This window comes from Sminthopsis crassicaudata, chromosome 4, assembly GCF_048593235.1.
Source record: "Sminthopsis crassicaudata isolate SCR6 chromosome 4, ASM4859323v1, whole genome shotgun sequence".
Classification (NCBI taxonomy): domain Eukaryota; kingdom Metazoa; phylum Chordata; class Mammalia; order Dasyuromorphia; family Dasyuridae; genus Sminthopsis; species Sminthopsis crassicaudata.
Genome location: NC_133620.1, coordinates 282,801,279 through 282,826,902, shown reverse-complemented (window position 1 = coordinate 282,826,902; position 25,624 = coordinate 282,801,279). Strand labels below are relative to the sequence as shown.

At 33.5% G+C, this 25,624-nt stretch overlaps 1 protein-coding gene and 1 non-coding gene across 2 annotated transcripts in view; one reads left to right on the top strand and one right to left on the bottom strand.

Moving 5' to 3' along the window:
- The window catches only part of DNAH8 (dynein axonemal heavy chain 8), a 408,086-nt gene that overhangs the window by 37,584 nt on the left and 344,878 nt on the right, over nucleotides 1–25,624 (top strand). Inside the window, exons 6-11 of the mRNA XM_074311023.1 lie at nucleotides 633–822; nucleotides 1,832–1,995; nucleotides 4,488–4,664; nucleotides 10,279–10,392; nucleotides 15,005–15,112; nucleotides 21,891–21,992. Coding sequence (XP_074167124.1) covers nucleotides 633–822; nucleotides 1,832–1,995; nucleotides 4,488–4,664; nucleotides 10,279–10,392; nucleotides 15,005–15,112; nucleotides 21,891–21,992 — 855 coding nt within the window. The remainder of the gene's footprint in view (nucleotides 1–632; nucleotides 823–1,831; nucleotides 1,996–4,487; nucleotides 4,665–10,278; nucleotides 10,393–15,004; nucleotides 15,113–21,890; nucleotides 21,993–25,624) is intronic.
- On the bottom strand, nucleotides 12,610–12,714 carry LOC141541994 (U6 spliceosomal RNA). The gene has a single exon (XR_012482003.1). It is a non-coding gene; the product is annotated as a U6 spliceosomal RNA (small nuclear RNA).

The following is a 25,624-nucleotide window of genomic DNA, read 5'->3' as shown; positions in this document are numbered from 1 at the left end:
CTGAAACCCAAGATCTTTCTGATTTGGTCAGCTCTCTTATCTTCTAAGCCATGCTTACATTTCATGTATAGTTATATAATATAGTTGATATAAGAATTTCCCTATACTTTACCATCATCATCATCATTGTTACCTTCATCATCACTTTTTCAGTTCCTTTATGACATAAAATTCTTTTATTTTTTCAGTACTTTTATGACATAAAAAGGTAGCATAGACTATAAAAAAATTTTTTTCCCTGAGGCTGGGGTTAAGTGACTTGCCCAGGGTCACACAGCTAGGAAGTGTTAAGTGTCTGAGACCATATTTGAACTCAGGTCCTCCTAAATTCAGGGCTGGTGCTCTATCCACTGCGCCACTTAGCTGCCCCGCCAAGGACTAAAATTTAAAATTTATGAATTTGTAAACTGAAACAGAAGAAAAATTTGGTCTTGTAGTAAGACATTGAATAGTTGAGCTTGAGCTAGAATCTATTATGTTGTTGATAATGCCATTCTTTTTGATACTACTCAAATTTCTTATAAAGTTAAATTGTTTACGACAACTATAATGCCAGTCTGATGATTATAATTTTTCACTAATTCTGTGACATATTTAATCTGTCATAAATATTTGACTGCTACATTTTGTAGGAAACTCTGTTTAACTTTATGGATGCATCTGAAGGACTCTTAGTAGGAATTAAGAATATGCTGTCACAGATTTTTCTACCTGCTATTCATGCAACAAGTAATTGGGGTGCTTTAAACCAGACCACACAAGGAGAAACTGAAAAAATTGTCTTCATAGAAACAATCAACAGATTCCTTGCCTTTTTAGATGGTAAGAATTAGCTATAGTTTGGAATAAAATGGATTACAAAATAAAAAGTGTACTTGTTAAGTTAACTTGCTAAATTAAATTTGTTATAAACCACTTGTTTCCAATCTATTGACTAGTGGGAAATTAGTGCATTTTTATAAGAAATCCTTCTTATAATAAATATGCAGCATAACTTTTTTTCTACCCATTGTGCTATAAAAGCCATCTCATTAAGTAATTCAGTTAAATAATCAGACGTTATTTCTATAACTTGATAAGTAAGGCCCATGTAAGATACCTTTTCAAAGAATATAGATAAAATTAATACAATATACAATTATTGGACAGAATTACTGAATTCATAAGTTTTTGTTGTTTAGTTTCTCAATATATTACTAGTACAGGTTTTATTAAGAAAGGAATTTCTTATGTATTAAAAGGGATCTTTTATATATGAAAAAAATGAAAATATATCTTCATGCCAAAAAAGTTAGAACCTATGACTATTAAGAACTTCATTCAAAGCAGAATTAAAGGAAAAAAATGTTTTGTTCTACAGAAAGTATGGTCAACCTTGCAATCAGATTTAGGATCAGAGAGCATTTCCAACAAGCTCTTTCCCTTCTCTAAAGATTTATATTAGAAATGGGGCAACTGGTTTCTTCTATGAGAGAGGGAAGCATTTTCTCCTTTGCTAGTAAAGGCTGGTCCTGTTTTTTAAAGTACATTTGAAAATGTCCAATTTTAGCGTCATTAAATTTGAAGAAAAGGTATTTACCAAATCACTGACATAGTTATTATTTAAGTTGTATTTCTGTTAAATGAATGACTATCTTTTAAAATTTAATATTCTTGGGAAATAGATATTGATAAAATTGCATATTGGCATTTATTATTCAATTAATTTGAATTAAACAAATTTTTGGTAAGTGCTTATACGTGTCAGGCAACATATGGGTATTTACAAAGAAGAATGTATTATCATTCTTTTGGAAAGTTTATATGATTTCCAATGTTTGTTTGCTTTTAGGTGCCAGAATAAGTATTGAGGGAACTGTAGAATTAAAGAAGATTGATACTATTGACTTGACCAAATTGTATTCCTTTGATGAAGTATCAGTAGCAGCTGCTAATGTAGAAATGGTTCATCAACTAGAAGAAGTGCTCATGATATGGCATAAACAGATTGAACAGGTAGACTGAGCCATCATACTTCTTATTAGCTTTAAATAACACTTCTCCCAAATGGTTGCTAATTCTTGTATATGAAGGGGATTCCCTGGTGGACCTCATGTGATTCATTTACTGTGTATGTGACTTTAGGCAGATCACGTTCTTTTCCTGAGCCTCAGTTTCCTCATCTGTAAAATGAGACAGTTGGACTAGATGACTTCTGAGGTCTTTTTTTAGCTCAATTTATGATTCTTTCGTTCTTAGCAATCAACCCATGTGTAGCTTTAGTGCAGATTCACTATTTGTGAGGTCTATTTCTATATCTGACACTTATGTACTTGTCTAAATGGTGCACAAGATAGTGATATGTAAGGAATAACGGTCTAGTGTGCTGTATACCAGAGAGGGAGGGGGCATGGATAGCTCCTTTGGAATTTGTGGGTGGAGTTAACTGGAAGAAACCCTCTAATTAAGCTATTCTTTTTCCGGGAAGACTGACTCACATTTCACATTACCCTCCCCTACAAATGTTATTTACTATAGCCTGGTCTTTGATCAACAAACTAATTATAGATCAATTGAAGCTGATATTAAGAATCTAGAGAAAATTTTTTTATCTGTAGAAAATTGCATAATGAATTAAGAATAAGACTGTAACAATCCAGGAATATTTTGAAGAATATTTTGAACTTTATCCCAATTCCTACATGTTGTATATAGTCCATAAAACAGATGAAGAGGCCAAATAGAATCCTAATACTTATTGATTGATGCATTTCTTTTTATGATCAGACTCACTCAGACTTGTTTATGAATATAAAATTTAAGCCTAATGAGTTTTATCACTAAACTATAACCAAACAGTGTTTTCTGGTGGACCAGAAGAAGAGTTAAAATAGTAGGGAGAATTTAAGGAATGGGAACAGTCAGACTATTTGGTTAACTGAAAGGACTGAGCCTGAAAAGAGACACCTGAAACTTGGGGAAAGTTGTTTCTGGAATTATTTTCTCTTAATTGTGTATGTAGTTCTTATCTTTCTGACTCCTTAACTAGGTTTGTTATTTCTAGATTCACCCATTGCACTTAACATTTATTTCCATATGCCTTTTTTTATTCCTTCCTTCAATCTCTATAGAGTATTTAAATTGAATACCAGATATATTAATATCAAATCAGTAGACAAGACATGTTTGGATTTCAAGGAAAAAAAACACAACCCCCTCCCCCCCCCAAAAAAAAACCTGATTAAAGTGCTTGCTGTACCTACATTAAACAATTTTATAATGGTTAGTTAAAAAAAATACTAACAGTGTTGCTGTCATTGACATTGATGCTCTTGGGACCATTACATAGGTAAAAAAAGACTGAGTCTTTTTGACAACTAATTAAGTAGATGAAATTACTTGCATAAGGTCTAAGATAATTTTCCTATTGCCAAACTCTTCTCTTTAACCACCAGCATTAGAACAGGATTTTAGCATTTATTGGTGGATTCCAGAAATGACAAACTAGCTGAACTGTCAATCTGAAACCATATTCATCGATTTATTAAACAGATGTCTTATGCTCATTTAATGAAGAAAGTGGCAGATATAGCAAAGAATCAGTAAGAGCAAGTTATGCCAAAGTAATCAATCTTATTTTTAAGCAGGGATCCTAATGATAAAGCTAGAAACACCCATATCTATAACTATATATAGAGAGATATATCTATGTAGATAGAGAGATGATAGATACACACACAAGCATTTCCCACCAAAACTAATTAATTTGTACTACAAAAGCATAAGATTCAGGAAACAACTTTATAGGGTAAAGTTTCATATTTATTCAGCTTATTTTCTGGTTTCCTTGAAATGTATAGACCAGGTACTGAAAATTCAAAGGTAAAAGTGAAACAAGCTCTGTCCTTATGCTAATGGATGTAGGAGGGGCATAGTTGTTACACAATCAGTGAAAGTCGGTGAAAAATACTCATAAATATAAAATACTATATTGGGGATCTGGAAGTGCCTTGATTTGGAAGTGGCACTTGAACTGAACCTTGAGTGGAGCTGGCAATTTTAAGGGGTGGAAGCAGAAGTGCATTTTACTTATGGGGATCAGCCTATTCAGAAATACAGAGTTGGAGATAGAATATCATGAATGAGAGAATATTTTGTCGTCCACTCTGGTTGTAATGTAGAAAGTACATGACGTTGAGAGTCATGGGAAGTCAACTGGAAGGAAATATGGGTTGGAGCCAGTTTGTGAAGACTTTAAATATCAAACAGAAATTTATATCTGATCCAATCAAGATGTATTAGGTATAAATGAAGCTTCTTGAGCAGAAGAGTGACATTGTCAGATATGATTTAGAAATATCAATTTCTCAAAAATACTGTGAATAGCTGCCAAATAAATGGAGCATTTTTATATTTTTCTGTAGAGATTTTATATCTATAGCAACTTTTGGAGATATAGTGCAAATTTCTCAATTGAATATGTATACTCATCATTTTAATAATTGTAGGTTCTAATTGAGAGTGAACAGATGAGAAAAGAAGCTGATGATTCAGGTCCACTTACTGAATTGGAACACTGGAAGCGCATGTCTGCTAAATTTAATTTTATTATTGAGCAGATTAAAGGGCCAGATTGTAAAGCTGTTATAAATGTGTTAAATATTGCACGTTCAAAAATATTAAAGGTAAGTCTGTTTTTACTTTTGGTTTTTTCAAGACTAAAACAAGGTAATAATTTCCTTTCACAAATTATTCTCACAGAACTTCTTGGCAAGTATTGTGGTTTACAGTTAAATTTTGATGTTTAAATTTACATGTGGTATCAGGATTCCTTGTTACATAGCTAAGTTGACTTCCAGCTGTCTCCAAACTTGTAATACATTATTCACCCTCACATACTATACAGTCCAACCAGTTTGGCTTTCTTACCTCACTCACAGATACTACTGTTCTGGGCTTCTAGAATTCCATACCATGCTGTCTTACCTTAGAACTTCTCAGCCTTTAGAGCTTTTTACCTTGAAACCTTATCCTGTAAAGCTTGCCATCTTTTTCATTTGTTTTCGTTTTCATTTTTGAAGCCTCCATTTTGTGGAGGGACCCAGCTAGCCTTCATTCCCTCTAAGCCCTTCACATCCTAGAATTTCCCATAGCAATTAGGGCCTCCTTACTCTAGGAAGATGTAACTATTCTTGTGGCTGCTATAAATGTTTTATAAGGTACATCCAAAGAGATCATAAAAGAAAGAAAAAAAGAGGAAAGACTTTTGTAATGTTACTTTTGTAATGTTCTGTTATTATAAGTTGTAATCGTTCTCTTGGGGAGCTTCTGGAAGCAGCCTTAATTTCAGTTCAGTTCAATAATCCCAAAATGCAGCCAGGAGTTAAAGTCCTTTACTGTCTCTTCCCAAATCTTATCTCCAGATCCTTAATTTTGTCCTTCAAATCTTGTCTCCTTCACTTGGCCTCTACTAGCTTTCTTAGAGGCCTCTTTCTCTCTTTGGTTCCCCGAGAGTGCTTGTCAGGATGTCTCCAGCCAGCATGAACATTGAAGTGGGAATGAAATTTTGACTCCTCCTCCCTGAATTCTGGCTCCTTATATCCTCCCAGAGAATGGGCTTGTGGGTACTCTCTGGGCTCGTGGGAACTCCTTAAAAGTATGCTCTTTTAAAGGTATGAAAGGTGTGAACTCTGAACTAGAGAATTGTTAAGTACCATGCTAAATTAGATAATTATATCCATTCCAGTGACTTAGCACCTTGTAAGAATCCTAAATAGACTTTCATGAATTAATGCTAAGTGAAGTAACCAGAACAGAAGGACATGGTAAAACAAGATTGTGTGATGATCACTTGTGGTAGATGTAACTTTTTTCTGTAATACAGTGATCCAAGACAATTCTAATGAATTTGGGAATGAAAAATGCCAACCACAACCAGAGATAGAATTATGGAGTTTTAATACAGATTGAAACATATATTTTCACCTTTTTCATTCTTCCTTTTGGTTTTTCCTTTTTTTAATAATTTTTCTTAACAACATGACTAATATGGAAATATTATTTAAAATTTGAAACAAAATTTACGAAAATAAAATTGAAAACTATCTTGTAATTGGAAAAATAAAATATTATTATGTAAAAAGAATTTTAAAAATTTAAAAAAAGATGCAAATTAAAACAGCTTTGAGATACCACCTCAATATCATATTGGCTAATAGGACAGAAAAGGAAAATGATAGTGGAGAAGATATGGGGAAATTGGAACACTGATATGCATTGTTGGTGGAATTATGAACTGATCCAACCATCCTGGAGAGCAAGTTAAAAATATACCCAGTTTAAAACTCTGCATACTCTTTGATCATTATCTTTTCCTGTCATCTTAGTCAAACTGAGAGGTGTGAGATAGTATTCAGAGTTGTTTTAATTTGCATTTCTCTAATCAGTAGTGATTTAGAGTATTTTTTCTTATAACTATAGATAGTTTTAATTTCTTCATCTGAAAACTGCCTGTTCATATCCTTTGACCATTGGGGGAATAACTTGTATTCTTATAAATTTGAGTTTGTTCTTTATCAGAAATAATGAATGTAAAAAGTGTTTCCCAGCTTTCTGCTTCCTTTGTAATCTTGACTGCATTGGTTTTGTTTGTGCAAAACCTTTTTAATTTAACAATCAAAACTATTCATTTCACATTTCATACTGTTCTCTATTTATTCTTTGATCATAAATTTTTTCCTTCTTCAAACAGATAACACTATCCCTTGCTCTCCTTGTTTACTTGTCTTAAATCATGAACCCATTTTAACCTTATCTTGGTATAGTGTGTGAGATGTGGGCTTAATTTTTGCTATACTCTTTTCTAGTTTTCTTAGCAATTCTTGTAAAATAGTGAGTTTTTTATTACAGAATCTGTAGTCTTTGGATTTATCAAACACTAACTAGATTACTATAGTCACCGATTATTGTGCCTTACATACCTAACTTGTTCTACTGATCAATCACTGTATTTCATAGGCAGTACCAAATGGTTTTGATGACTGCCACTTTAGTGTCTACACTTTTGATCTGGTATGGCTTTAATTACTCAGGAAGCCAAAAGATTCCAAATGAGAGGTGTTTTTACAGAAGAAAGAAGTATCCAAAAAGTAGAAGGCAATGAAGAAAACAATATAATTGCTACAAAACTTGTATTACCATCGCCAGGGAAAATATGATTGATTGCAAATTCTGAAGCATCACAAATATGGGGAACATTATGATTTACTAGAAATTGGGAATGCAGGCTAACAACAACTCCTCCTTCCATTTAGAAAATTGTCATTGTCTATATACAAGAATAAATAATGATATAGAGATAACAGATTTCTTCTAATTATATAAGGGTAGTTAGTGTTATAGATATAATGAATTTTCTTTTAATTAAAATGATTTATAGGAAAACTGAATTTTAAATTTTATTCAGAGATTATGAACCTATTTGAACTTCTGAATTCAGAGACAAAGAAAGGTGATTTAGGCAGCTGTAGAAAATGTTAGTAGTGATGTAGAATAGAATTAATTTGATTTTCCAAAAGGGTCAAATAAAAATCCTCTCTCTGGAAAATATTTCGTATTCTAATCCTTTCCTACCTTTCTATTCTTCATGTGCTTCATTCTCCTCCACATACCAGTCACACTGACTTAAGTTCCTTCTTTTCCTTAAAACAAGACATTCCATTTTCCTGACTAGCCAAAATGCCTTGAATGAAAGGGAGACCTTTTCCCCTCTGCTTCCTGGCTTCAAGTCTCAGATGAAATCCCACCTTCTCCTGGAAATCTTTTCTAATCCTTTATGCGAATGACTTCATTCTTTTGATATCTCCAATTTATATTCTGTGCATCTAGTTGGTAAGCAGTTGTTTTTGTTATTTCTCCTGTAAGCCCGTGAGCAAATTAAGAACAGAGATTTTTTGTCTGTCTTTTTATTTCTAGTCTTTAACACATTTTTGCCCTTATGCAAAGATTGAATTCCCTTATCAAAGTTTATCTTCTTATTTTAATGAGATTGACTCAATGCAAAGACTTTTATTTATTTTATACATTCTGTTTTGCATTTTGTGATCTCTGCCCCATGTTTGGTTTATAAATTTTCCCTCTAACCATCTGTCTGTCTGTCCATCTACTTTTCCATCTAATAATTGTGTATGTGTATATGCATGCATATATCTGTGTGTGTATATGTTTCTTTTTGTGATAGCTGGACCCCAGAATGGGGCAACAAGATAGTTTGTTTTCCACAGAGAACTAAAATTCTGAAAATAATTAACAAAATTGCTTAACAGGTATATTCAACCAATTAGAAATGAGTATTGTTGGGGGTTTTTCCACACCACTTGTTGCAGTCTCACTGGAAACCGAAATTTTCTTACCGCGCTTCTAGCTTCCACCAGCCTTCGGACGTCTCCGGCCCCGCTCCAGAGACAGGAGCGGGGAATAAGCAAACAGAGAGCCAACATGTAGCAGAGCTGTTCTTTATTGTCTGCTCCCCAAAATGTCTCCCCAGCCGTTGCTGTTCCCTACTTTATACAGAATCTTCTTGGACCCTCCCCGATTCCTCCCTTTGTGGGCGGGGCCAGCTCCTTTAGCAATGCCTAGCCGTTTTTTTCCTTATATGGCCAGGCAACTCATAGTTCCACGCATCTACTGACACGTAGCTCTATTAGTCAACCCGGAACCACATCCTGGAGATGACTGACATTAGGGTGGCTCTCTTCCACACAGGGGGATCAGTTCCAGGCCCATTACAGAGTATGTATCCTTTTCAACCAGTCTTATCACAAACTGGCTCAAACTGGTCAGGGTCAGTGACCTGGCAAAGGAAAATGAGGGAATGAGCATGCTTAATAGACTAATTGCATGTTAACCAACACACCCCATAGGAGGAATTTTCTGCCATCTTTGAATATAAGATGTATGACAAGGGAGGGGGAACATATCTAGAAGTGCATGAAAAAAGCAGAAAAAGAGGTGTTATTAGTTAACAGAAAATTAACCAATTGAGAATAACTGGGTGGTACACATACCCTCACTTTTATACCAACATATTCCTCCACCATAAGGACAGGACTTAGTTCCTGCAGGAATGTAATAAATACTCCTTAACTGCAGATTTTTTTTGTCATTTTGGAGAGTCTTGAACCTGACTGTGTTCATAACACCTAATAGTTCTTTTTAAAATAATGGTTATTTTTTAAAGATGTGATTTTTAAAAAAATATTTAGATCACTTATCTCTTTGAACTTTATAGTAGTCTAGGGAATTCTGAAAGATGGTAGTCTAAAACTATTTTCTACTGAATTGCTTTTCAGTTTTCCCAGCATTTAATTTCAAAAATAGGGAATCACTCCCTGGATTGTTATAATTTTTTTTGACATATTCAGCTATAGTGTTAATTTGTTTTCTGTGTCATTCTTGTTTGTTTAATTTCAATGATCCTCTTTTTCTAAAATTTTAAGAAGTACCAAATACATTATCCAGCTACTTATTTAATAACTGATAATACAATGTTCTTCATTTTCAATTTTTTCATTTTTTTCCCTAGAATTCTTGATTTTTTGTCTCTCTAAATACATTTTTCATAAATTTATTATCTTATTTCATAGATTCTTAATCTACTTTGATAGTATGATTAGTATAACATTTGAAACAATAAATTTAATTGGTATTACAAGCCATGAAAAATGAATAATCTCCCTAGTTATTTGTCAGCTTTTATTTTGGTAAAGAATATTTTATAGTTTTTCATTGAATATTCATCATTGAATGTCATCAGTCAACTTTAGAAAACATTTGTCAAATGCTTTTTATGTTCAGATCACTCTGTTAGATATTGGGGAAATAAATTAAATAGGACAAGATTTCTTCCCTGCATACTGTTTTCCATTTTCAGAAGCAAACAAAAAACTACTTGTATTGTTTTATGTATAGAAATGTGGCCAAAGAGAACATCCTAAATATTTTGAATAAACTAAAGTTCTTTTGTTGACCGAAAGGCCATGAGACTTAGTAAAGAGAAGCGTATCTGTAGTCAGGAAATCTGAGTTTGGATTCTGCCATGTACATATAATAGCTATGTCAAAGTCATCTGATCCCCCAGAACCTCACATTCTTTATCTATAAAATGGAAATGTTTTCAGTATCTTTGTTATAAGATTATTGTAAGGAAAATTATTTATAAATTACAAAGCAATGCATTAGCAATATAATCCATTTTGATATTACTAGATATTCTTTTTCAAAATAATTTTTTTTCTTTAGAAGTGGCGTGATTTGGATGCAAGAATTACAGATACAGCAAATGAATCAAAAGATAATGTTAGATATTTGTATACACTGGAGAAAGTTTGTCAACCCCTCTACAACTATGACTTAGTAAGTATACTTTTAAAAATGCAGTATGTGGTTTTAATCTTATAAAAACTACAATAAATATTTTTACATTTTCCATAATTTGAAAATATATGTATTATGGCAGTTAGAAGAAGTATATGTAAACAGAGGGCACAGTTGTGAGTTAAATGTGAAGAACTGATATCTAAAAAAAAAAAAAAAATGTACTGGGAGAAAGGGAAAGGGAGAAGTGGAATGGTGTTAAATTATCTGCCATAAAGAGACAAAAAACCCCCAAACAAACAACCTTTTACAATGGAGAGGAGGAGAGAGTGAGTGAACGTACACATTCAAAATGGGTTTAGAAATCTATCTTAACTTCTGGTAAATAGTGGGGAATGGGATACAGGAAAGGAGGAGGGAATGTTCAGAAGCAAAACACTTAAGGAAGAAGAGGGTGAAAAGAGAGAGAATAGAATAAATTGAGGGGAATACTATTGCAGCAATAGTAATTCTTTTCACAATTAAAAATTTGAAGCAAGTTTTTTCTGATAAGGCTTCATTTTTCAAAAGCAGGGGGAACTGAGTCACATTTTTAAAAAAATAAGAGCCATGTGCCAATTGATAAATAATCAAAAGGTTTATAAATTCATGCATTTTCTTTTGACCTAACAATAGCACTACTAGGCATGAATTCCAAAAGAGACTTTTTAAAAAGCAAAAGAACCGGGGCAGCTAGGTGGCCCAGTGGATAGAGCATCAGCCTTGAATTCAGGAGGACCCGAGTTCAAATCTGGTCTCAGACACTTAACACTTCCTAGCTGTGTGACCCTGGGCAAGTTTAACCCCAGCCTCAAAAAAAAAAAAAAAAAAAAAAAAAAAAAGTAAAAGAACCTATATGTACAAATATAGTTATAGCAGCTCTCTTCTCAGGGCAAAAGATTGGAAAATGTGGGCATGCCCATAAGTTGGGGAATGGCTGAATAAATTGTAGCATTTGATTATGATGGAATTTTATTATTCTATGGGAAATGAGCAGAATGTTCTCAGAAAAAAACCTGGAAAAATCCTCCATGAATTGAAGTAAAGATCAGTTGTAAATGACTTTAGTATTCTCAGCTGTACAATGGTTCATGACTTTTCTTATGATAAATTCTGATTATGACTTAGAATGAAAAGTCCTTTCCATACCTAGAGAAGGAATTGATTGGGTCTGAATACAGTTTGAAGCATTCTCTCTTATCTGTGTCTCTAATTCTTTGCTCTGTCTCTCTCCTCTCTCTCTTTCTTGTCTGTCTTTCATTTCTTTTCTTGAGGGTTTTTTGATCCCCAAGTCTCATTTTAACTCTTAAGATTTTAAGTTAAGTAATAGAGGACTGGTGCTGTCATTGTAGGAAGATTTACCTTGTCTTCCTGGTTCTACAGGTACAGGTAAGGTAGGTGGTGCTTTAAAAATTCAGGAAAACTACAGTTCAAACTGCAGATCATTGCTAACTTAAGTCACTTAACCTCTGCCAAATTAATTTTCTTTCTCTGTGAAACTGATGCAATAATAGCACCATCTCTGTTTTACAGGGTTGTTGTGAGAATCAAATGAGATGGCATATGTAGAGTGCTTTGCAAAGTTTAAAAATGCCATATAAATATTAGCTAGGTGATGGCTTTCCTAACTCCTCTCTTACCTCTTGCCTTCTATGTACACACAGAGAACTGACCTATTTAGCTTTTTACTTCAGAATTTATGAGACTTCCTCAGTTATGAAAGAAAGAAATCCTAAATCAGAAACAACAGATGGCAGCAGTGGAAAGGAAAGCATATGGACACATTTCTGAAAGATTGAGAGGAAACAAGAAGGAATAATTAAATTAGGGACCAATAAGGGTTCCTGGGAATTTATATTTTCAGGAATCCCCAGCTCCCTACAATTCTTTTCTTCTTTAGATTTATTTTATAGTCCTTCTAATTATCATCCCTATCCCTTTAACCACTCCTTCAGGTCACAGGAACCAATAGCATGGAATTGAGGAGTTTTTATCTTATCTTTGCCAGGAGATTTGTGTCCCCACATTAAGAGGCAGAAGAATTATTAGTAGTCAATATAGCAATATCAGTCAAATTCCATAGTACTATTTATATAGTACACTCTATTATATGTTAGGCACATTATGGCTCATACAGGTTTTTGGAAGCTGGCTTGAGAGCTTACCACATATCTAACATTGGTTCATTAGGAAAATGTGTTTTCAAACTACTCACAAATATATATTTTTACCTTTTAAGAATTTGCATGTCTTTACACAAGGGCCATGCTAATCTTCTTTGTATCAGTACAATCTTAGTATTTGTGCTGCTGAAGCAAGCACCACAAATACTTTTTTTAAAGGTAATTTGTTTTTCAGTTGGGAGCTGAAATATCCTTTTAAAAATTAAACAAACATTCAAATACTCATGAATTTCTTTACAAATTGATTATATCCTTGGGAGTAGAAACTATGTATTAGGGGAATGGGCCCAGTAGGGCTTCTGTATTAGGGACAAGAAAAGAAAAACAAGTTGTTGCCCACCAGGACAGATGTAGGGGACATGAGTTGTGATAAACAAGACATGGTTAACCATACACCCAAGTGCAAGGAGCTTGAGATCCAGTAGATAGGATGACAGGAAGCTTGGGTCCGCTATGTTTCCATTCCTTGTTTTTCTCAAGATTTGGCCAGTGGTTAAGAAGTAAATATCTCCCTTGAAAGAGTCTTAACATCTTCCACCTCCACTCCTACCTTTCCCTATAAAATACCCATCTTGAGTACGCCCTTATGTTAAGGACCATACCTAAGTGTGAAGGGGGCAGGTCAGTTCTTTGGAAAGCCGCCACAACTGTGAATTAATAACACTCTTGAAGAAATGACACAGATGTTGCTTGTGAATTAGAAATGAAATAAATCTGAGGCAAGAGGGAAGAGTAGAAAGATAGATCAGAGAATGCAACAGCCTCTCAATCTCCTTGTATTATCATCCTCTCACATGAAGAGATCTATTTTGCTGGTCAGAATTAGATTCCCAACTGCCACTAAGAAGGAGCTCCCCTAACACCCTTAGACTAATCAATCATTCTCCTAATGCTACTTGGTATCAAGATACTTTATACAACAGTAAAGGCTTTTCTTTTAAGAAATCAGTCCAGAATCCTAGTAATTCTTACCTATTGAACCTACTCTTCCACTGCATTTCTATTCTTAGGTTCTTGTACTTAGTGGGCTGAAGGTATGGTAGAGAAATTTCTAGATTTCCTAGTCTAAAAGGAGCTTCAATAACATTCTGCTTCCTATCTGTGAGAGAATGTGATATTAATGATTGGGACATCACCCAGAATCTAAGAGCTTTAAGATAACATATAAACCATCTAGTCCAGCTCGAAGCAAACAAGTTGTCATCCATCCTCTGTTTAAAGACCTCAGTAAGAATGAACTCTCTATTTCTACCAAATCATGTTACTTTTTAGGAGAACTATTATCAGGAGTCATAAAATCTTAGTCTAATACGCCATAATTCTTTATATGAAACAGGAAAAGTGGCATTAAGGAAGGTGTGTACAGAGTCTAGTTTTGCTTCTTGCTGGATATAGCTGCATACATAAATCATTTAAGCCCCCTGAGCCCCAATTTTGTGATCTGAAAAATGAGTGAATGGGGCTAGATAATCACCAAAGTTTTTTCTCTTTCAAATTCTCTGATTCAGTTTTATGTTAAAATTTAAATGTGCTGCTTTCAATATTTTAAAACACATTTTTAAAAAAGAACTTAAGCTAGTCAGGAATTGTTTATTCTGAATAATTGCCTGTATCTGAATGTTGAAGAATAGTGGGATCAAATTCCAAATACAAATAATAATCACTAATTTGTTGTGTAAATCTGCATACTGATTTAATTTTAAAATGTAATATTACCTATATTATTGTAATTTTATTCATTATATTACTATTTTCCAGTTACATTTTAATTCAATTTAGGTCACATCCTGGAATGTTGTGGGCCATACTACTATGATGAAGAACATGATAGTAAAATATAGCATATGTATTTGTTTAATCACTTAAATAATGAAAAGTCAAACTGACGTAGTAATAGTAATTAGAAGATATAAGTTGATAAATCTGAGAACCAGAAAATATATAGTGGGTCAGTAAAAAGTGAGAGTTGAAAGATGTTGAGAGTCTGGGTTCAAATACTATCTTAATCACATATTATTTGTATAATTTTGGTCAAATTATTTAAATTCTCAATTTCCTCATCTCCATTCTATCTCTGAGTCTAGGAGCATGAACATTCACATAAGAAAAATTAATCCCTTTTTACTTAAGAAAACATGCATTATATATTTCTCTAATGTCACCAGAATGACTAAATTATGCACATAATTTGAATATTATGCATATTATGCACATAATTAATGCACATAAATGGAATATTATTTCTATAGTAATTCCATGAATCTGTTTATCTTTTTACTTAGCTGAGTGAATTAAGGAAGCTTTTTTTCCCCTGACAAACTCTCGCATAAATCTAAGGATTTATTTATAAAAATTTATCATGTCTGTAGCAGTTATTCTGTGACTAAAATGCTAGAAATATGTAATTTTATTCAAAATTTAAATTTTAGGTTTCCATGGCCCATGGAATACAAAATTTGATTAATGCCATCAGAATGATTCATAGTGTTTCAAGGTATTATAATACCTCAGAAAGAATGACCTCACTCTTTATAAAGGTAAGTTTGTGAAAAACAATTAAAAAAAGAAAATATATATATATATGTATGTATATATATGTGTGTGTGACTTAAGAAGGAAATTAACAGCTTCCATCCATTTTTATTAGTTGTTTCTTCAGAATAACAAATCTTTTTTTGTTTTAAATTAATTATTTTATTATTTTTTTAAAATTAATTTTATAATTATAACATTTTTTGACAGTACATATGCATAGGTAATTTTTTTTTACAACATTATCCCTTGTACTCCCTTCTGTTCCGAATTTTCCCCTCTTTCCCTCCACCCCCTCCCCTAGATGGCAGGCTTTCCCATACATATTAAATATGTTATAGTATATCCTAGATATAATATATGTGTTCAGAACCAAATTTTGTTGTTGTTGTTGTTGTTGCAAAGGAAGAATTGGATTCGGAAGGTAAAAATAACCTGTGGAGAAAAACAAAAAATGCTAACAGTTTACACTCATTTCCCAGTGTTCCTTCTCTGGGTGTAGCTGATTCTGTCCATCATTGATCAATTGGAATTGCATTAGCTCTGCTCTATGTTGAAGATATCCACTTCCATCAGAATACATCCTCATATAGTATTGTTATTGAAGTGTATAATGATCTCCTAGTTCTACTCATTTCACTCAGCATCAGTTGATGTAAGTCTCTCCAAGCCTCTCTGTATTCATCCTGCTGGTCATTTCTTACAGAACAATAATATTCAATAACTTTCATATACCATAATTTACCCAACCATTCTCCAATTGATGGGCATCCATTCATTTTCCATTTTCTAGCCACTACAAAAAGGGCTGCCACATACAGATCCCTTTCCTTTCTTTAGTATTTCCTTGGGATATAAGCTCAGTAGTAGCACTGCTGGATCAAAGGATATGCAGAGTTTGATAACTTTTTGGGCATAATTCCAGATTGCTCTCCAGAATGGTTGGATTCTTTCACAACTCCACCAACAATGTATCAGTGTCCCAGTTTTCTCACATCCCCTCCAACATTCATCATTATTTTTTCCTGTCATCTTAGCCAATCTGACAGGTGTCTACTGGTATCTCAGAGTTGTCTTAATTTGCATTTCTCTGATCAGTAGTGATTTGGAACACTCTTTCATATGAATGGAAATAGTTTCAATTTCATCATCTGAAAATTGTCTGTTCATACACTTTGACCATTTATCAATTGGAGAATGGCTTGATTTCTTATAAATTAGGGTCAGTTCTCTGTATGTTTTGGAGATGAGGCCTTTATCAGAACCTTTAACATAAAAATGTTTTCCCCATTTGTTACTTCCCTTCTAATCTTGTTTGCATTAGTTTTGTTTGTACAAAAGCTTTTTAATTTGATGAAATCAAAATTTTCTATTTTTTGATCAATAATGATCTCTAGTTCTCCTTTGGTCACAAATTCCTTCCTCCTCCACAAGTCTGAGAGGTAAACTATACTATGCTCCTCTAATTTATTTATGATCTCATTCTTTATGCCTAAATCATGGACCCATTTTGATCTTATCTTAGTATGTGGTGTTAAGTGTGGGTCCATGCCTAGTTTCTGCCATACTAATTTCCAGTTTTCCGAGCAGTTTTTGTCAAATAATGAATTCTTATCCCAAAAGTTGGGATCTTTGGGTTTGTCAAACACTAAATTGCTATTTTTATTCAATATCTTGTCCTGTGAACCTAACCTATTCCACTGATCAGCTAGTCTATTTCTTAGCCAATACCAAATGGTTTTGGTGACTGCTGCTTTATAATATAGTTCTAGATCAGGTATAGCTAGGCCACCTTCATTTGATTTTTTTTTTTCATTACTTCCCTTGAAATTCTCTACCTTTTGTTCTTCCATATGAATTTTGTTATTTTTTTCTAGGTCATTAAAATAGTTTCTTGAGAGTCTGATTGGTATAGCACTAAATAAATAGATTAGTTTAGGGAGTATTGTCATCTTATATTCGCTCGGCCTATCCAAGAGCACTTAATATTTTTCCAATTATTTAAATCTGACTTTATTTTTATGGCAAGTGTTTTGTAATTTTGCTCATATAATTCCTGACTTTCCTTTGGTAGATATATTCCCAAATATTTTATATTATCGACAGCTATTTTGAATGGAATTTCTCTTTGTATCTCTTGCTATTGGATTGTGTTGGTAATGTATAAAAATGCTGAGGATTTATGTGGATTTATTTTGTATCTTGCAACTTTGCTAAAGTTCTGAATTATTTCTAATAGCTTTTTAGCAGAGTCTTTGGGGTTCTCTTAAGTATACCACCATATCATCTGCAAAGAGTGATAGTTTGATTTCCTCATTACCTACTTTAATTCCTTGAATCTCTTTCTTGGCTCTTATTGCTGAGGCTAGCGTTTCTAGTATGATATTGAATAGTAATGGTGATAGTGGGCAATCTTGTTTCACTACTGATCTTACTGGGAAAGCTTTCAATTTATCACCATTACATATGATATTTATTGACAGTTTTAAATATGTGCTCCTGATTATTTTAAGGAATAGTTCATTTATACACACTATGCTCATCCCCCTCCTTTCTTTCTCTCAGATATAATAGGTTACCTTTGCCTCTTCATGAGATGTAGTACCACCACTTTACCTTTTTTTATGACATAATTTCCTTTCCACCTGTAGTTTCTAGAACAAATTATACATGTGCTCTTTATATATCTTTATGGCAGAAATATTGTTCTCAAGATTTCTTTTTACCTTTTTAGAATCTCTTGAGTTTTGTATTTGGAGATCACAAACTTTTTGTGAGGATCCAGTTTTTTCATTAAGAATAGATGGAATTCATTTATTTCGTTAAATGTCCATTTTTTTCCCTGGAAAAAGATGCTCATTTTTGCTGAGTAAATTATTCTTGGCTGCATACCAAGTTCCTTAGCCTTTTGGAATATCATATTCCAGGCCCTTCATTCCTTTAATGTGGACGCTGCTAGATCCTGCGTTAACCTTATTGTAGCTCCTCCATATCTGAATTAATTTTTTCTAGCAGCTTCCAATATTTTTTCCTTTGTCTGATGGTTCTTGAACTTGGCCAGTATATTTCTTGGCATTTTGATTTTAGGGTCCCTTTCAGTAGGTGATCAATGAATTTTTTCAATGTCTATTTTACCCTCTGTTTCTAAAATGTCTGGGCAGTTCTCTTTGATGATTTCCTGGAAAATAGTGTCCAGGCTCATTTTTCCCTCATATTTTTCAGGGAGTCCGATTATTCTTAATTTGTCTTTCCTGAATATATTTTCCAGGTCTGTTGGCTTTCCAATAAGGTACTTGATATTCTTTTCCATTGTTTCATTTTTCTGGTTTTGCTTGACTACTTCTTGGTTTCTCTTTGAGTCATTCAATTCTACTTGTTTGATTCTGATTTTCAATGATGTATTTTCTTCACTCACTTTTTTATATCTTTTTTAATGGTCCAATTGAGTTTTTAAGTGAATTTTTTTCTTCTATGGAATTTTTTTCCATTTCATCTATTTTATTTTTTAGAGAGTTATTTTCTTTTTCCAACTCACTAATTTTATTTCTTAATGATTTGATTTCTTTATCCACTCTGTCTTTAAATGCGTGGGATTACTTCTCCAGACTCTCTTGCCAAGCTTCCCTTTCCTTTTCCCATTTCTCTTCTATCTCTCTTGTGAGAGCCTTTTTGATTTCCTCTAAGAGATTTGTGTATTGAGGAGCAGATCATATCCCCCTTCGGGGGTTCCTCTGGAGACAGTCTGTTTTTAGTCTCCTCAGAGTTTGAAGTCTGCTCTCTATCCACATAAAAGCTATCAGTGGTTAGAGCCCTTTTAAATTTTTTGTTCATTTTGTCAGAGCGGAATCGAAGAAAACAAATTGACAAGAGAAACAACTGGTCTGCTTTGGGGGGGGATGGGGCTGGATGGTGTTACCAGGCTTCCTCTACAGACTGCAGGAGACAGCAGCGAGGCACTAACAGGACAGCGATGGCTGCACTGCGTCTGTCCTCTGAGGCTCTAAGAATGGGCTGAATCACTCTGGGTGGTGGTGGTGGTGGCCGGGGATGGGGGTGGTCGGGTCTGGAGAGACGCTAGCTTTTAGGAGTTTTATTCTTTACCTCAAGTGTTTACAGCTTCTCTGCTGATCCTGGCTTGTTGCCAAAATAGAATATCCACAGTGGGGTAAAGGTCGTTCTCCAGAAATGGCACAGATCGTACCCCTCCCCGCTTGGGTCTGAGCAGTGTGAGCTGCCTGCCTTGCTCTAGCTGCTTGCCCTCAGCCTGCACCCAGTCTGTTCGTCCCCTACCCCAAGCAAAAACAGACCTTTTCTGGTGAATTTCAAGGATGTCTTCTGTTGGTGATCATTTGTGGGTTTTTTTTCCAATCAAGCATTAATTCTGAGGCTTGTCATGAAGTAAATTCTGAGAGAAAACGTGGAGCTCAAGCAGCTGTGTGCCTCCTCTCTGCTATCTTGGTCGGAAGTCCAGAATAATAAATCTTAATGTGTTAGTGAAGTGAGATAGGATATATATTCCAGGATGATAGTTTACTTCTCATTTAGTACCTACATTGTGATCTCACATTGACTTTAAAACTTGGTTAATTTAACAATTTTTTAAAAAATTTTTGTTCCTGATCAATAGACTCCTTTAGTGAATGATTGGAATAAAGATGGCAAATTATTTTTGATATGTCTCAATATATAGTCACTTCTCACTATCCTGATGTTTGGGGAATACATACTTAGCATGCACAATCTGGATGAAGATCTTGTAAAAACAAGTGAAAATGAGTGGGCAAATAGGAGTAGATCCAAGAGCAAGCAGAGTCATAAAAATCTGGAACTCAGGATGTGGATCCAAAAGAAGAGGGTTATCAGAAATGTTAAAGGCTGCAGAGAGGTCAAGGAGGAATGATAAAAAGATTTAGCAATTAAAAAGTCATTAGGAACTGGAGAGAATAGTTTCAGATGAATATGAAATCTGGGTTACAAAGGGTTTAGGAGGGACACATAGGACTGTATTACAGGAAGATTATTTGTGTAGCTAGATGAAGGATGGTTTAGAAAAGGAAGAAACTAGAGACATGAAGACTAGATAAGAAACTGAGTCCAGGCAAGAGGCAATAACTAAATAGGTGATCATGGTATTGAAGAAATGAATGTGTGGAAGTAGAAATAAAAAATAATAGGACATGGCCAACTTCTAGCATGGAGAGCCTATTAGAGTTCAAGAATCATACCTGTTAGATAAAAATTGGGGTGATAGCAAGTATATTGGAATGTTCGCCTCTGGTATAGATTGGTAAGTTTTGGCCTTTTGGTATGGGTACCCATTGGAGTTCTTTTTGCCTTTCATGTGGACTCTGTTGTTTGAATCAAACAATGATATTATCCAAGATTTAGTCTAATACTTTGTCCATTGCAATCTTTTTAGACATGGGCATGATTTTTCACTGTGTGAGAGTCTGTCATTTTCTGTATCATGTATAGTGGCTTTTAATGGTATTAAAATAGAATTGACTTAATGCTTTTTTGCTCATTTCCAAATGGCATGATAATTCTATGATAAATTATTTCCAAAGGTCATATTATGTCCAATCAGTGGTCTTAGAGGTTCAAGCCCCTCCCTTTATTTTACAAATGACTAAGTTGAGACCAAGAAGAGTTGAGTAACTTGTTCAATATCACTGAAAGCCTCTCAAAGATTTGTAGATTATAAACTCATCAAGGATAAGAACTACCTATTTTTTTCTTTACATAAATAACTCCTAATGGTGTTCTGAATGTTGCAAGGACTTAATATATATTTATTGCATTTTCTTTATGTGCTTTTTGGCTATTTTAGTTCTCTACTTTGATGATGATTACATAATCAGACAGTGCCCTACTCAAGTAAATCTCAGTAACTGCTTTCACCTCAGGACTTAACAATGAAAATTTTGTATAATGTGATGAATTCCTTTGTAATAGTTTGGTACATGACCTTTGGTTTCTTCCAGTTTCTTGCCAATCTCTCCAAAGTGTTCTCCAAAGTAGATCATACAACAATTGTATGTCTTTCCACATTTCTATTTCAAAAGTGTAGCCTTCAAATTTCTAAAATTGCAGATTTCAAATGGTTAAATAAGGTTTTCTGAGTTGTTTCTTGTACTCCTATTGGAAGAAAACTTTTCCACATTAGAAAATGCCTATTTTTAAATCCCACTAGCTAGGACTTTTATATGGATATTGCTTTTGCAAATGACTTTTTAAGAATCTAAAATGTTTTATTGTACTGTCAACATTACCTTTACTAAGAAGCAGGATAAAATTTGCCTGGAATTGTAATTACAGTGATAAAACTGATAAAGTTTAGAAATTTCTTATTTGTAAAATTCCAAAGAATCAGATATGCTTTATTGGATCAGATCTATGCTTCATCTAACTTAGTGCTGTTTCTAATAAAAAATATTTTGTGGAAGAACATGATTATTTATAGTGTAAATCTTATAACTTATGGGTATTCCCTTAAAAACCACCTCTCACTCCTTGTGATTTTGTTATTCATTCATTCATTTATGCCCATCTGGAATTTCTATATTTTGAATGTATTAACTCTTGGAGTTAATGAATGGCTTCTATATATTTATTATTTCTTGAATGATGTAGTATTTTTTTTTGAACAAACAACTCATTTTACGGATACTCCATGTACTAGAATATTTAGATATTTGAATACTCTGTACATACTTTTTATGATTCTTATAAATATCTATGAATTCTATTCATTTTTAATCTGTAGCTACCTTTTATTTTTAGGTCACAAATCAAATGGTGACAGCATGTAAAGCATATATTACTGATGGAGGGACAAGTCATGTATGGGACCAAGAAACACCGGCTGTATTAAAAAAGATTCAGGCTAGTATGAATATATTTTCATTTTTGTAAGCTAAATTTTATTACCTATCTATTTTTTCCATTATCTTTGAAGTAAATACTTAACTGACTGATATGAAAATTAAGTTATGTTTTCTAAGCACTCTACTTAAGGTAATTTGCCTTTAAATTATTTCAGGATGTAATACAGTCCCTACCTTTGCTTTTATTTTTTGAGTGTAAAAATTTTTTGGAAATTTTTGGACCCCTGTGAAGTAAAAATAACAGTGATTTATAAAGTGGACATGATCCTCAGTGTGTGGGATGTAGAAGACCTCTACCCAAAATGACTACTCAGAGATCACTCAAAATAGAAAGCAGAAAGGTCGTTTATAACCTCCTGACGATGAGTCTTTCTATCACAAGATAAGAGAAAGCTCATGGTAGGAGGGCTAAAGAAGTAGTAAAGATACACAGCCTTTATACAAGAGATTACATCACAAGTAAGAGAGCATTGAGAAGGGGAAGGGGAGGCATCTAATTGGTTGTTGCTATCCGGAGAGATTGGAATGGAAAGTTTCTGTTTCCCCAAAATCACCTGATTTCTAGGAAACAGAAAATCAGGCCTTCAGACTTCAGATATAGCAGTCCAAGGCTCAAGTACATATGGGCCTGCACATATTATACAAGTCATAGGGGAAACACAGAAATAATGAATATCAAATACAGAAAAAGAATTCACATCTTCCTGTAATTTTTTTACCTTATCTCTCTATTCCACACATTAGGAAACTAGTTTTGGAAATGAAGAAGGAATGGTGGCAGTGACATAGAGTGGTACTTATAGTGCCAAAATGTTCAAAGATTAGGGGAGAGACTCTCATCTAATTCTATATCTCTTGACTGGTGTCACAGAAATTCAGCCTTAATCTGAAAATCCTAGGTGAAACTTCTGCATTGGCATATCTTCTAGCTTTTTAGTGTCATAAGCCAATTTGATGATTTAGAATTAAGATATTTTTTATTCCTATGCTAACTTGGATTCTGGGAGTAAAATTCTTTTACATCTTTACCCTATTCCCCAACTTTTGAAGTTTGGTATTTTATATTAAACACAAAAATTGCTAGTTATATCCCTCGAAATATGACTAGTGGCTTCATAAAACTGGTGAAAATTGAAGTGTAACTAATTCACCATTATTGGAAGACTGGTATCTGGATGGTAATAGCTAATTTAGTGTTTGGACAAGAGAATTATATAGAACTTATTATTCTCACACTGTTAAGGCTCTAATTTCAAACTGATTGATTATTCCAGAGACATCTTAAATTCAATATGACTAGAATTATACTAACTCAATATCTTTCTCCCTTTCCTTTTCCAAACTTCCTTATTTTTTGTTAAAGGAACATAATTGTTTTTGTTAATTTATATTTGTACTATATGTATTTTTGCATGTATTTTTTATCTTTCTCATTAGAATATAAACTGACTGAATAGGGGTTCTGTCATTTTTTGTACTTCTATCCTCAGTGCTTAGCACAACACCCGGCACATAGTAGGCATTAAATAAATTGTTGTTCATTGATTGATTGGAGTTGTTACAATTTAGAATTATACAACGGTTAGAAACCCAAAGTTCATGACGGGGACATAAGCCAGCCATATAATCATTATCTTATCTATAAATTTTTTTTAAAATTAGTTTTGTTACCTTCCCTGAAACTTAAGGCCTTAAAGAGTTGACCTTCGCAACAGCTGGGTTTGCCATTCTTGAAAAACTCCAGGTCACAAGAGACATTGAGTGGCATTGTTATTGCTGTTACTGTTAATTATGTTGCTTCAGTCATTACTCAATTGGAGTTTTCTTGGCAGAGAGACAGGAATGGTTTTCCATTTCCTTTTCTAGTCCATTTTATAGATGAGGAAACTGAGGATAAAGTGACAAAGTTAATGATTGATGTTAATGGTTAATTCCTCCTGACTGCAAGTCCAGTGTTATCTGCTGTATCACCTAGATACCTGACTATAAAAATTATTGACTCTCTCTGTTTCCCCTAAACCAGGATAACTAATTCCAATATCACTCAAAGTAGTTTGGATTTTGCGAATATTTTCAAAAGTTTGAGGTATCATGATAGCTGACATTTTTCTCTCATGTTGCATGTTCAGTTGCTCCATAGACGATCTGCATAATGTTCTGATTATATTCTGGAACACTTATTTTCTTTTTTTTTTCTTTTTTTCTTTTTATTAATTTTATAATTGTAACTTTTTGACAGTACATATGCATAGGTAATTTTTTACAACATTATCCCTTGTACTCCCTTCTGAGTTTTTCCCTCCTTCCCTCTACCCCTTCCCCTAGATGGCAGGCATTCCCATACATATTAAATATGTTATAGTATATCCTAGGTACAATATATATGTGCAGAACCGAATTTTGTTGTTGTTGTTACAAAGGAAGCATTGGATTCCGAAGGTAAAAATAACCTGTGGAGAAAAACAAAAAATGCTAACAGTTTACACTCATTGCCCAGTGTTCCTTCTCTGAGTGTAGCTGATTCTGTCCATCATTGATCAATTGGAATTGGATTAGCTCTTCTCTATGTTGAAGATATCCACTTCCATCAGAATACATCCTCATATAGTATTGTTGTGGAATACTTATTTTCATAGTTTGAATTTGAAGTGCTATTTATAAAGGATATTTCATGAGAGTTTGCAATATATGTATATCTTGTTCTCCCTAATATGGGAATCCTTTTCTCCCATAAAAATACAAGAGATTGTGTTTTGACCTCAATTATTGTAGCCTAACTTTATTTCTCACTTACTCATCACCATGACTACCAAGGAAAAACTAAAAAATATGAACTAATTGTTTTTTGTAAGTATTTTTTACAGTTCTTAAGTCATTCTGTTTTAGGAACATTAGCCTTTGTTATATGTATGTATGTATGTATGTGCATATATATAACACATATATCTTGATTTGATCATATAATTATCTAAAATTGTATCTAAAATTTAAAAGTGAATTTTATTAATTACAAATCTTCTCATTCAAATTTACACATATATAGAAACACACACACACATATATATACCTATATATGCACACATGTATACACACAGATATATACAAAAATGTAAGTATATATCCATGTATATATGTGTACATACACATATACACACTTATGCATATGAAAATCTAAAAAGTAAGGAGTAAGAATTTTAATAACTAGGGATCCTCAATAATGATTTCTCATGAAAGGTGGCACATGAAGTGAGCCTTGAAAGATTTCAAGTAATGGAGGAAGAAATGCATTCTAGGGAGGAAGTATGAATGGGCAGTTCAGAGGAATGGAGGCTGGAGATGAAGTACTGAATTGGTCAGCAATAAGTGGGAAAACTCAGAAGGATTGTAGAGAAATGAATGAAAATGAATAACATGTAACCTGGAAATGGTAAAATAAAGCCAGATTATGAGGAGCTTTAAATGCCAATCTGCAGGGTTTATATCTTATTCTAGAGGAGATAGGGATATACTGAAAATACTTCAGTAGGAGAATGACATAATCATTCTTATTCTTTAACTAGATTATTTTGTCAGCTGTATGTGGTGTTTTATAAAGAGTAATAAACTAATACCCCAATTGGGAAGCTGTTG